The sequence below is a fragment of the Ambystoma mexicanum genome, chromosome 2q, assembly GCF_040938575.1.
Source record: "Ambystoma mexicanum isolate Mex_15411 chromosome 2q, UKY_AmexF1_1, whole genome shotgun sequence".
Lineage (NCBI taxonomy): Eukaryota > Metazoa > Chordata > Amphibia > Caudata > Ambystomatidae > Ambystoma > Ambystoma mexicanum.
The window spans coordinates 340,529,799-340,542,813 of NC_090924.1; the positions used below are offsets into that span (position 1 = coordinate 340,529,799).

Below are 13,015 nucleotides of genomic sequence, written 5' to 3' on the forward strand. Positions count from 1 at the left end.
CCTGAGATTGGGTTAAAGGGAATGCAATCTACTTTGCTGTTAATTAATGGTGTGAATCCACTCCCAATCATTTAGGTGTGCAATGCCTGGGTCGCCTTTCACAGCATTCCTAAAATGTATGCAAATGTAGCCACACATGATGAAGCTTAGGGTCGTGAAGATCAAGAACATTGGTCCATAAATTTGCATGGTCAAATCTTGGCAATGGGAATACACTTTAAGCAAAGTCTTCTTGTGATTGACTTGGAAGGTTTAACTGGTGCAGACTACTGCTGCTCAGATACTGAGATGAGTGTATCACTATAATCTCAGGTCTTATTTCGTATTCAGTCTTAGCTGGTTACCCGTGATCTTCCTTGTCAGAATGAGCCCAACCATATTTGGCCCAACCATATTGGGTTATTTTTAATGCTAGTATCTACTGATGCAGCAGAGGTCTGAAGTTAGAGTCTTAGATCATCAGAGATGGTACAATTTGTCCCCAATGTTGGGAGGCTGCATGCTATCAAGTGTAGTGTCCGAGATGTGCGACTGGCCATTTTTTGTTTTCTCTTTTTGTCTGATTTTGAAGCCATCTTTTTCTTTACTCAGCTGTAGACTATGATGATGCTTTTTTAGGTGGTATTTATTTTTACTACAAATTAGAATTAATGGATCTGCTACTTCATAGCTGTAGTTGAAGAACATGAAGTAATGCTTACAAAGATGCCACACGTTTATGTCTACTTAATAGGGTCATTGCCACTTGGATCTCAGTGAAATGAATGCTTTTTATACAGGGTTAAGTCAAAATTACATGAATTGTTCTACCACAGTATGAAAGGCTACCTGATATATGGTCTCCATATCTAAAGAATGGCACTCAAGAAATGCTTTTTATAACAAAATATGAAAAATAGTATCCTGCACAGCATTCTGAGCAAACATCCCTACATAATGTTAGTTTCCCATAAACTGCACCCTCAAACATCAGCTAACACTTTCAATGAGTTCCCCCTTTTGCAGCGATACTATGGTCAATTGGCTCATCTTCATTGAGTCCTGTGGGAGCCAAGGCATACTCCCAGCAAGCAAAATTCCCCAGTGTGTCAGTTCCGTGATCGGGTGATCTTGGCCATGTCATTGACAGCGTCTTGCAGAGGTTGTATTCAAGTACAAGGTGAGAAGTGAGCCGGTGTGAAGCCAAACATGCCTGTCAGGCTTTAGTCGGGAAGATAGTAGAAGCAGACAGACACGCATATATTACTGGGGAAGCAGATGTCGATGCACAGGTAAATCAGCCTTTGCTTGCCAGGGCCTGAGAAAAGAAAACACACAAATGCTGAGTTATTCAAGTCAACGGTCCATGGCATGGGAGACAGTCATGAATCTGAGTTGGAAACATTCTGTGCATAATACTTCAGATGAATCTCCTTTCTGCACTCTGACGTAAATGGCTGTAGGGTGTTTATAAATATGTGCTAAGTTAGGAACAAACATTACCATACTCTGGTGACTTGTGTGAAAAACCTGAAGGTGTCTCCCTGACTAGTCCCTGGGGATCTGTGATCCAGTTGGCCAGGAGACAGGCATCACTATTGGATCCAGTTCCTGGGGGTGGACCAGTGAGGGAGGATCACCGGATAGGGGGTCCTTGGGGAGTAGAAGTGGAACACTGATGGGTGTGATGCAGTATCCCCCTTCTTATTACACCTTTTACCCATCCTACCATGTAGGATACTCAACACACTGTCCCCCGCTTTTTTGATACAAACACTTTCGCACACCACGAAAGACGACAAACACCAGAGCCATTTATCTGACATGTCCCAACACAAGGTTCAGGCAAAGTCGGGCAATTGACCAGAATCACACACACCTGACGGCCCTTTCCCTTCCCAACAAAGATAAAACGTAGAGCACGAGAGCGCAATACAAACAAGGCAGACCGCACAACAAGAGAGCTAACCCAGCACAGCAGTTCAAGTGGAGGAGAAAGGCGGCCACAACCGGAAGGGTGACAAGGAGAGATGCGACCTTGCCTTTTCCAACACAGGCCCGCACAACATCTGTGGAAGCAATTGTAAGACCATGAACAATAGCTGACGTGTGTTGCAGCAGATGTCAACGGTACACAAGGGTCCTCCTCTGCTGATAACCAAGCAGGGAAAAGACACTTGCCACTGTGGCAACCTCCTTGACTCCAGAGACAAGAAAAGGCAAGCGGTTCATCGAGGGGAGAGCGGATAAGAAACCGAACTGTGCTGAACAAAAGTAGCAAACGGCTAATTGAAGAAAGTACAAAGAACTGTTAATACTAGAGGGTAAAACCAGCTACAGAGGAGTCAGGCACCACGTGGGTGCTCACTCAGGAAACTCTGGGCGATAACTCTATTGTTGAAACTACCGTTACCAGAAGGCCTTGGGAAAGGCGCGAGAAAGTGGTCAGTGGTCATACAGGGGTCTAGTAAAATCCTCTGTACAGGGTATCAGGCAATAAAATCGCGGCAAAAATGTTGCTGGTAAAAGAAATTGCAGCAAAAATGCTGTGGTTTGACCCAGTAAAGGTGTACTCCATTATACCATTTAAGGGAAGAGGGAGTTGCGGGGGGTGTCCCCCACATCCTTTACATGATTGTGGCGGCAAAACCACAGCATTTTTGCCGCAATATTTTGTATACACTGCCATTTTTGCAGCGATTTTAAGACATGGAACCCTGTACAGTTGAAAGTCTTTGGCTGGCAGATGATTGTAAAGCTAAGCAAAGTGAATTCTGCATCGCAAGAAAGTAGAAGGAATTGTGTGATTTGGCAAAAGTTGGCAAGAGTGAATATGACGGAGGGATGCCGATGAAAAGGGGGGGGTGAAACCTGAAGTCCCCATGCACAGTGTTTTGACAAGAGTTAAGCTCTGCAGAGGGATGTCCACAGTGAACTGTTTAAAAATACATTATACTGGTGAATGTCACAGATGAGATTGTGTTGAAAAGTCATAGTGAACCCGATGGAGGGAGGCTGATATTTGAGAAGCATCTGAGCCTGGAAGAGGGGGACCCAGGGGTGAAAAGTCATCACCCACCGTACATGCACAAAGGAACCTTTTTGTTTATTATTTTGGATACATCAGATACATCAGGTCCTTGGAGGCAAGAGACTCTTTGTATAAAAGAGACTTAACACCGAAGGCGCTGACAGTGGAACTTTTGTCTCATGCTGGGAAAGCGAACGTGTGCTGTACTCCGGATTCCCACCTTGTCCTGTGCTCAAAACGTGGGACGGAAGACCCCTGGCTGCCACATCCTGACTTATTATTTGTGAACACTTCTTTCTTTCTTGTGAACATTATCCCACACACTTTATATATTTAGTTTAAGGATTAGCAATACGTTTTTCTTAGTATATGCCCTTTTATTTGACCAGATGCAGCTAGCACTGTTATTATTATTTGATGGTCATAGCTTGTTCCCATCTTAGATTTAGGTTTAGATTAGGCGTTTTTCCAACCTTCCTATACAGTTTAATAAACACCCTTGACCTGTGATCACTTGTGTCTGTCTTTACTGTTGCCACCATGAATTCCTTACATATGGTGTCAGAGTGGGATATGACTCAATTGAAACAAATTGGGGAACCCTACAATTTCAAAAACGTAGCCAGAGAGCTACTACCACTTCAATTGTCACCAAGGAATCAATAGGTTTTGATATCTGTAGCAGTAGTGAAGCAATTATTCACCCGGGGAAAAGAGGAATGATTCCTACAGACTTCGTTTTGATACCCCTGTGCAGTGCTACATAAGATTGGCCCCGAAATCTGGATTAGCGTGGAGTTTCGGGATAGATGTCTTAGCAGGCAATATGGATCCCGACTTCCGGGGAGATGTGAAGGTTATCTTACAGAATCATGGGGAGATTCCCTTTGAGTTTCATTGTGGAGATCAAATTGCCCAGGGAATCTCAGAGAGAGCTCTATTTCCTCAGTTTAAATAATGTAAACCAGATAAAACAGACAGAGGTAACTTAGGCTTTAGGGAAGCTGATAAATCTCTTAACATCGAAGAAAAGAAAGAGAAGAGCCTACTATCTATCCCGACCTAGTCTTCGCCCAGCAAAATGATCCAGCTCTTGCTGAAGCTTTTCTATAAGCAATTCCGGAAGGAGAAGGTGTAGAGAAGGGAAGTCCTTTTTCTTCTAACGACTAGGAGTGCTTTATAGAAGAGGGACATCCACAGAAGGTTTAGTAAAAACACAATTGGTAATACCCAAGAGCCACCGAAAGGTTGTACTAGAGATCACGCATTCCCATTTTACTGAGGGGCATTTAAGACCATATAAAACCCAGGTGCATATTAGTGGGAAGTTTTACTGGCCCGGGATCCACTCCGATATAAAGAGCTTCATCCAGACGTGCGAGATATATCAAAAGACCAGCACGCATATCCCATTATCTGCCCCTCTGAACACATTGCCGATCATAGAAATCCCCTTCTGAAGAATCGGTATGGATATAATTGGACCTCTAGAGACATCCACAGTAGGCAATAAATATTTATTTGTGATCGTTGATTATGCAACCTGATATCACGAGGCATTCCCAATGCAAAATAACACCACACAGCAGATCCTTAAGCAGCTTCTACTGTACTTCTCCAGGGTCGGCTTTCCTAGGGAAATACTAACAGACCAGGGTTTGAATTTTATGAGTAAGCTCATGTCCGAAGTCAAAGAGCTATTCCACATTACCATCTTGTGAACTTCTGTGTACCACCCCATAACTGATGCTTTGGCAGAAAGATTCAATAAAACCCTGAAGCTAATTTTACGACAATTGGTAGATAAGGAGGGGAAAGACTGGGACCAAATGATCCTGTGGGCCCTATTTGCTGTAAGGAAAACCCTCAAGCTTCCACACATTTCTCTCCTTTTTAACTACTCTATGGTAGAGAGCCAAGAGATGTCCTTGACATGCTGCGGGAGACCTCGGAAGAACGAGAGGAGGCCCCCATTCTCATCTCGCAGACTGCCACCCGAATGTGAGAACACATGAAATTGGTTTGAGACTTAGTTTGTACTCATATGGAAAAGGCCCAGAGCCGCCAACAATCTGCTTATGTCAAAAACGTGAATTTAAGATCATTTTCCATAGGAAAAAAAGTATTGGTCCTCTCACCGACCTCAGAAAACAAGCTTGTCTCCAAGTCACAAAGTTCATATGAAAAGGGGGAGAAGCCTAAAGTCCCAATGAACAGTGCGTTGACAAAAGTGAGCCCGGCAGAGGGATGTCCACAGTGAACTATTTAAAAAGACATTAAGATTTGTGAATGTCACAGAGATTGTGTTGAGAAGCCATAGTGAACCCAACGGAGGGGGGGCTGATATTTCAGAAGGGTCTGACCCCAGAAGAAGGATGAAAAGTCATCACCCAGAGTACATGCGGAAAGGAACCATTTTGGTTATTATTTTGGATACATCGGGTCCTCTGAGGCAAGAGACTTTTTGTAGAAAAGAGACTTAACCACTGAAGGCCCTGAGAGCGGAACTGTTGTCTTGTGCTGGGAAAGCTCGAGCGTGTGCTGTGCTCTGGAATCCCACATTGTCCCGTGCTCAAAATGTGGGGGGAGACCCCCGGCTACCACATCCTCACTTATTATTTGTGACACTTCTTTCTTTCTTGTGAACATTATCCCACACTGTTTTTGTATTTAGCCTAAGGACTGGCAATAGGTTTTTTTTAGTGTATGCCCTTTTATTTGACCAGACGCCACTAGGACTACCTTATTAATTTTTGATGGTCGTAGCTTGCTCCCATCTTAGATTTAGGTTTATATTAGGTGTTTTCCAACCTCCCTATGCCGTTTAATAAGTATGCTTGAACTGTGATCACTTGTTTCTGTCTTTACTGTTGCCACCATGAGTTCCTTACACTTGAAATATCCCTTTTGCATATGCTAGGGGGAATTTTATTACTTATATTTCTTGGCTAGTCACTCTTCTGCTCCAGTGTTGGCAAGTTAACTTCCAGTTGTTCATATATAGAATAAATGTAGAATTGTTTAAGTTTGGAAAAAACACCAAGACACTATTTGTAAAGTGTTATGAACAAATACTGTAAGTAGATTTAATAATATGTCGTATTTTACTCCAGCAGTGCATTAAAACATCCCCTTGTCCCCTTACCAACTAATGGATGTGAATTGTCCCAGACAATTCAGAAGAAAGGGATTTTAATAATCCGGCGCACCTTTAATGAAATGCTCTAGATGCAGCTGAAATTGTGCTCTTTGCTGGCTAAGGAATCAGCATTGCCACGTTATAGCTCAACAGTATTAAGTTATTACAATTGGTTTGTGATGTCAGTAATGCCGTTTGGTTACCATTGCTAACAGGCCCTTGCACAAATTCAGTTATGGTAATTGTGAGGAATCTTTGAATGACGTCACTTCTGCTACATGGGGTCTGGCATGGATTCACATGCTCATGAATATTCCCTGTCGTCAGGTCACAATGCCCCCATCCAAGCTCCACGCCTGGTGGCCATCTTCAGATGTTTACTGCACGCTTCAGTGTTGGGTGTCCTCAAGTTGCTCTCCGTGCTAATTTCGTGTTTTTTTGTAAAATGTTTGCAAAATAGTTCGAATTTGACCGTTTGTTGCTTTATCGTCTTCGACGAAAGATAAAGACCAGCAGCAGTGCTCCTCTACAGGCGAGGATCTTTAGCAATCGTCGGATCATTGAAGTTTGGAGAAGGCCCGGCCTTGGGGCCTACATCACGCCCTTTCAGCATGGCTGAGGAGAAGAAGGAAGGTGGCAGCCTCTTCAAACTCTGCGCGAAGTGTGGTTTAAGAAACATCTTCCTGGAAGATCAACACCATAAATTCTTCTACATTCTGCATGCGGACCACGATGAGGAGGGATGCAAGGTGTGCCGTGGTTTCTTGAAAAAAAAACAAAAAAGACTGATACAGGAGACTGTCGGCGTGGCTCAATTCGAGCAAGGCCTTTGATGCAGCCTCAGGGCAGGGTCAAGCCTCATCCAGGACTGGCCGGTCTGAGGAGCGTTCTCTCTCTGGGAGGAGGCCGAGATCCTTTGAGGATGGCCCGCGGGGGTCCAAGAGAAGGCCAATCTCTAATCGCTAGTTCCACTGGGTTTGCAGCTGATGCAGGTCCCGTTTCGTACAAAATGCGTATGGCCATCACCATCATTCTCTATGGGGAGCCTGCCAACGAAAGGAGCATCTTCAAAGAGAAAGTCACTAACCCCATCCAAACTCCAAACTCTGTGTGTCCGTGGATAGTCTGACAAGGGAAAAGTCTGGGGAGAACTTGTCAAAGCCAGCTAACGCTTCAACCAAGGCCAAGTCAGTCGAGTAGACTACGGTGCTATCAACGAAAGCAGCCACAAGCACATCATCGTCTAAGTCAACAACGTCCACCGCAGCTCTGAAAGAGAGCAGGTCTAGGAAAGGAGTGGCAGCCACCCCACGGATGTCCTTGCCCCCAAGGCGAGATGCAGCAAAGGAACCGGGGCCAGGGAAAAACCAGGCGGCTGCTCTGACCCAACAGCCTCCTGAGAGGGAGAGGGAAACGGTCCAACCTGTGGAGCCTCCCAGGTTTGCGGACTGGCAGGCTACTGAAGAACGACCAGAGCAGAACTATTTTAATACCAACAAAGACAATGATCCACACGATGGGTGCTGCTCAGACCACGCAGGGGGAGGACCGGAGGAAGGACCTCAGTCCCCTGTGCGGAACAGGAGACGCATTAGCCTGGATCGTACTTCGCCAGCTCAGTGTACCCCTAGACCTAGAGACGTGTATCTGGACATTCTAAACCTTACACATAATGGTCACCGAAATCCAGCAAAGGATGCTGCATCGGGGCCTGCACCTCCAGAACCTCAGAGGGTAAACTCTCCCCTGCAGAAGAAAAAGTCCAAGGGGGGCACTGGTCCTCAGCATCATATCCGCCGCCGCCACCACCTCGTCACAACAAGACACCTACTGGAGCTCCGGACACGGGCACGGACAAAGCTTCCACGGCTACTGGTACCGACATGGACGACTATTTCATTGCGGCAGACGTGTAGACTCCTCACGTGGACGAGCCCCATAGGGCCTCCCCTCCGGACGAAGTTGGATCTTTTCATTCGGCCATCCTGAGGGCCTCGGAACTGTTTTAGTTCCCGGAGGATTTCCTGTACCAATGACGCAAGTCGAGGAGAAAGACCATCATGTCCATTCCGTTCCTGGACGACATCTGGGAGGAGGGCTTAGCCCTAATGAAAAATCCAAGTACGGCCCGACCAAGCGGGACAGACTGGAAAAGAATTATAGGGTGCTCGATTCAGCTCCCAGGTGCCTACGGTCTCAGCCTGTTATACGTAGGCGCCGTTCCGCGCACCTCGGCCCGCAGCATTTCCGACACCTGAAGGATCGGGTCTCATTCCTGGCTTCCCCGTTCTGGCAGTGTTGGCGGTTACTGGGGAAACCACGTCGGACGGCTGAACGGCAGTCCCCTGATCAGCTGACTGATGCCTGCCTCAGCGGACCAACGCGCGTAGGCAGCTCACGTCCCCTTCCGCATAAATACTCACGTGACACGAAGCTCGGCACTTCTAATTAGCGTTTGTATTTCACTACCTTACCTTTGTGCTGATTCGAACTCTCTCCTGTTTACTTTGATCCCGGAATTGTTAACCGACCTTGCTACCGCGTGTCCCTTGTCTGCAATTGGATCCACCGGCTGTTTTCTGACTCTGGAACGCTTTCTGACCTGCCTTGTTTGTTCCTTCTCGGCTATTGAATACTAATCCGCAAAGACTCCTGAACTCGTTACTGTGCCACAGTTCATTCGTCTGGCTGCGCATTCCTGTGCACCTCTTGTGGTGCTCCACGAGTACTTCCTTGAAACTTCACTTACCCTAAGCCACTTTCCTGGTGTCAGCAAAGTATACATCCACGGTAAGAACGTTCAACCATCTGTGACTTTTGTGTTCCTCAATTTTTCAGTCATCTGTGAAGGTAACCTGTTAGACTTTATAGGACTTCTGGGTTTTACCACACGTGCAAGCTGGACGCTGTGCTGTATTCCTTGCACCATCCTGACTCTAGCTGCGACTCTCGTGCCGTTCGGGATGTCACCCTCTACTAACCCTATCTGTTTATTATTTTATACCTTCGTTGTTTTCTTTATGGACATTTTTCATCTTACAGGGGGGTAAGGCTTCTCCATAGTCTACTATTATTCTACCCATGCGAACAGAACTTCAATTGTGTGAACCTTTTCTTCTTCTCCTTCTTTACGATCTCTCCAATACAACTAGCTGCCAAACCTTTTCAGCTACCTCCTTACTTCCTAGACCTCTTATAGTTCTGGTACATATTGTGGTATAACCTGCATTTTTTTGTTTCTTGCAGCTTGGTGTGGTGGCGTGGTTTTCCCCGCTCTTTTGGGTAATAAACCAACCTGTCTGTTCTATTTTTGTACAGTCAAGGGGGTCCATTGTCGTAAAGAGCTGCCTCAAGTGAGGTAGTCCGGTCTGAGGGGTCCTTTTGGGCTAATCTCAGCAGTGACAGAAGTTTTACGGTCCGTTGGGTACTCCGTCTTCTCAACGCCCCAGCCAGTCCATCTGGTGGTGAGTTACACAGCCCTTTGCCGGATCTGGTGGTCTCGGCCGCAGCTAGGAAAGACTTGGCGAACTTGTCATCGGCAGCCATGGTATCTCCGGAACAGGAGGGGAAGAAGCTGGATGCGATGGGCAAGAGGAACATTTACAAGGCACAGTAAACAAAAAACACAAAAACACTATACAGTAAAACAAAGGGTGAAACGCATGTTAATTGTCCTTCGCAGTATACAGGGTATAAACAAATAACCTGGAATGGAGGAATAACAACCAAATTCTTCTTAAAAATAGATCAAAATGTATTTAAAGACATATCATAAAAACACAATATACACTTTCTAATAAAAATCAAGAAAATAACAATACCAAACACATCTGTTACTTAAAGTGCTAGAGTGACTTCTTTCGTACACTATACCCCCACTCTTTTCCATCACCACTAACGAATCAGAGACCCAATATAGGGGGTGATCTATAATAACATCAACCCTGTCTACTACCCACCATGTTTCTGCTCTTCCATCCTCACTGTGGTGAACATTCTTCAGGAGCTGTTGTTTCAGTCACTATTCATGTATCACAAGGAAATTTGAACAGATTGTATTGCACACGCCACTTCCCTCCTTATTTATTCCTTTGTACTGTGAGGGAGTCCTAGACTGAACCATCTGTAATGGGGTGTTTCAGTCAGCAGATGGATATTGAGACATTATCACCTTGGCACACACTTGTGGGTGGGTTCCCTAGTAGTTTGGCGATATATCCACTTCACTCTAATCTCTGCTGGCACCTTGACTTGTTCAGTCAGCCGTTGCCAACCGCAGTTACACAATACCTTCCATCGCGTAACCGCTCAATTGCTTCAACTGTCAAAATGCGTACATACGTCTTCTGGATATAAAGGCTTGCGTCTCAACGGGTCGGTGTAAATTCAGCTCTTTTTACTGCCTGCGTGCCTCTTAGTATAGTGGTCCACTACCCTATGCCGTTTAATAAGTACGCTTGAACTGTGATCACTTGTTTCTGTCTTTACTGTTGCCACCATGAGTTCCTTACACTTGAAATATCCCTTTTGCATATGCTAGGGGGAATTTTATTACTTATATTTCTTGGCTAGTCACTCTTCTGCTCCAGTGTTGGCAAGTTAACTTCCAGTTGTTCATATATAGAATAAATGTAGAATTGTTTAAGTTTGGAAAAAACACCAAGACACTATTTGTAAAGTGTTATGAACAAATACTGTAAGTAGATTTAATAATATGTCGTATTTTACTCCAGCAGTGCATTAAAACATCCCCTTGTCCCCTTACCAACTAATGGATGTGAATTGTCCCAGACAATTCAGAAGAAAGGGATTTTAATAATCCGGCGCACCTTTAATGAAATGCTCTAGATGCAGCTGAAATTGTGCTCTTTGCTGGCTAAGGAATCAGCATTGCCACGTTATAGCTCAACAGTATTAAGTTATTACAATTGGTTTGTGATGTCAGTAATGCCGTTTGGTTACCATTGCTAACAGGCCCTTGCGCAAATTCAGTTATGGTAATTGTGAGGAATCTTTGAATGACGTCACTTCTGCTACATGGGGTCTGGCATGGATTCACTTGCTCATGAATATTCCCTGTCGTCAGGTCACAATGCCCCCATCCAAGCTCCACGCCTGGTGGCCATCTTCAGATGTTTACTGCACGCGTCAGTGTTGGGTGTCCTCAAGTTGCTCTCCGTGCTAATTTCGTGTTTTTTTGTAAAATGTTTGCAAAATAGTTCGAATTTGACCGTTTGTTGCTTTATCGTCTTCGACGAAAGATAAAGACCAGCAGCAGTGCTCCTCTACAGGCGAGGATTTTTAGCAATCGTCGGATCATTGAAGTTTGGAGAAGGCCCGGCCTTGGGGCCTACATCACGCCCTTTCAGCATGGCTGAGGAGAAGAAGGAAGGTGGCAGCCTCTTCAAACTCTGCGCGAAGTGTGGTTTAAGAAACATCTTCCTGGAAGATCAACACCATAAATTCTTCTACATTCTGCATGCGGACCACGATGAGGAGGGATGCAAGGTGTGCCGTGGTTTCTTGAAAAAAAACAAAAAAGACTGATACAGGAGACTGTCGGCGTGGCTCAATTCGAGCAAGGCCTTTGATGCAGCCTCAGGGCAGGGTCAAGCCTCATCCAGGACTGGCCGGTCTGAGGAGCGTTCTCTCTCTGGGAGGAGGCCGAGATCCTTTGAGGATGGCCCGCATGCGGGGGTCCAAGAGAAGGCCAATCTCTAATCGCTAGTTCCACTGGGTTTGCAGCTGATGCAGGTCCCGTTTCGTACAAAATGCGTATGGCCATCACCATCATTCTCTATGGGGAGCCTGCCAACGAAAGGAGCATCTTCAAAGAGAAAGTCACTAACCCCATCCAAACTCCAAACTCTGTGTGTCCGTGGATAGTCTGACAAGGGAAAAGTCTGGGGAGAACTTGTCAAAGCCAGCTAACGCTTCAACCAAGGCCAAGTCAGTCGAGTAGACTACGGTGCTATCAACGAAAGCAGCCACAAGCACATCATCGTCTAAGTCAACAACGTCCACCGCAGCTCTGAAAGAGAGCAGGTCTAGGAAAGGAGCGGCAGCCACCCCACGGATGTCCTTGCCCCCAAGGCGAGATGCAGCAAAGGAACCGGGGCCAGGGAAAAAACAGGCGGCTGCTCTGACCCAACAGCCTCCTGAGAGGGAGAGGGAAACGGTCCAACCTGTGGAGCCTCCCAGGTTTGCGGACTGGCAGGCTACTGAAGAACGACCAGAGCAGAACTATTTTAATACCAACAAAGACAATGATCCACACGATGGGTGCTGCTCAGACCACGCAGGGGGAGGACCGGAGGAAGGACCTCAGTCCCCTGTGCGGAACAGGAGACGCATTAGCCTGGATCGTACTTCGCCAGCTCAGTGTACCCCTAGACCTAGAGACGTGTATCTGGACATTCTAAACCTTACACATAATGGTCACCGAAATCCAGCAAAGGATGCTGCATCGGGGCCTGCACCTCCAGAACCTCAGAGGGTAAACTCTCCCCTGCAGAAGAAAAAGTCCAAGGGGGGCACTGGTCCTCAGCATCATATCCGCCGCCGCCACCACCTCGTCACAACAAGACACCTACTGGAGCTCCGGACACGGGCACGGACAAAGCTTCCACGGCTACTGGTACCGACGTGGACGACTATTTCATTGCGGCAGACGTGTAGACTCCTCACGCGGACGAGCCCCATAGGGCCTCCCCTCCGGACGAAGTTGGATCTTTTCATTCGGCCATCCTGAGGGCCTCGGAACTGTTTTAGTTCCCGGAGGATTTCCTGTACCAATGACGCAAGTCGAGGAGAAAGACCATCATGTCCATTCCGTTCCTGGACGACATCTGGGAGGAGAGCTTAGC

General features: G+C 46.2%; 1 protein-coding gene across 1 annotated transcript in view; it reads right to left on the reverse strand.

Moving 5' to 3' along the window:
• Window positions 1–937: 937 nt before the first annotated feature.
• The window catches only part of BRICD5 (BRICHOS domain containing 5), a 530,375-nt gene continuing 518,297 nt past the window's right edge, over window positions 938–13,015 (reverse strand). Inside the window, exon 7 of the mRNA XM_069646484.1 lies at window positions 938–1,297. Within this exon, the coding sequence (XP_069502585.1) occupies window positions 1,203–1,297 (95 nt within the window). The 3' untranslated portion in view covers window positions 938–1,202. The remainder of the gene's footprint in view (window positions 1,298–13,015) is intronic.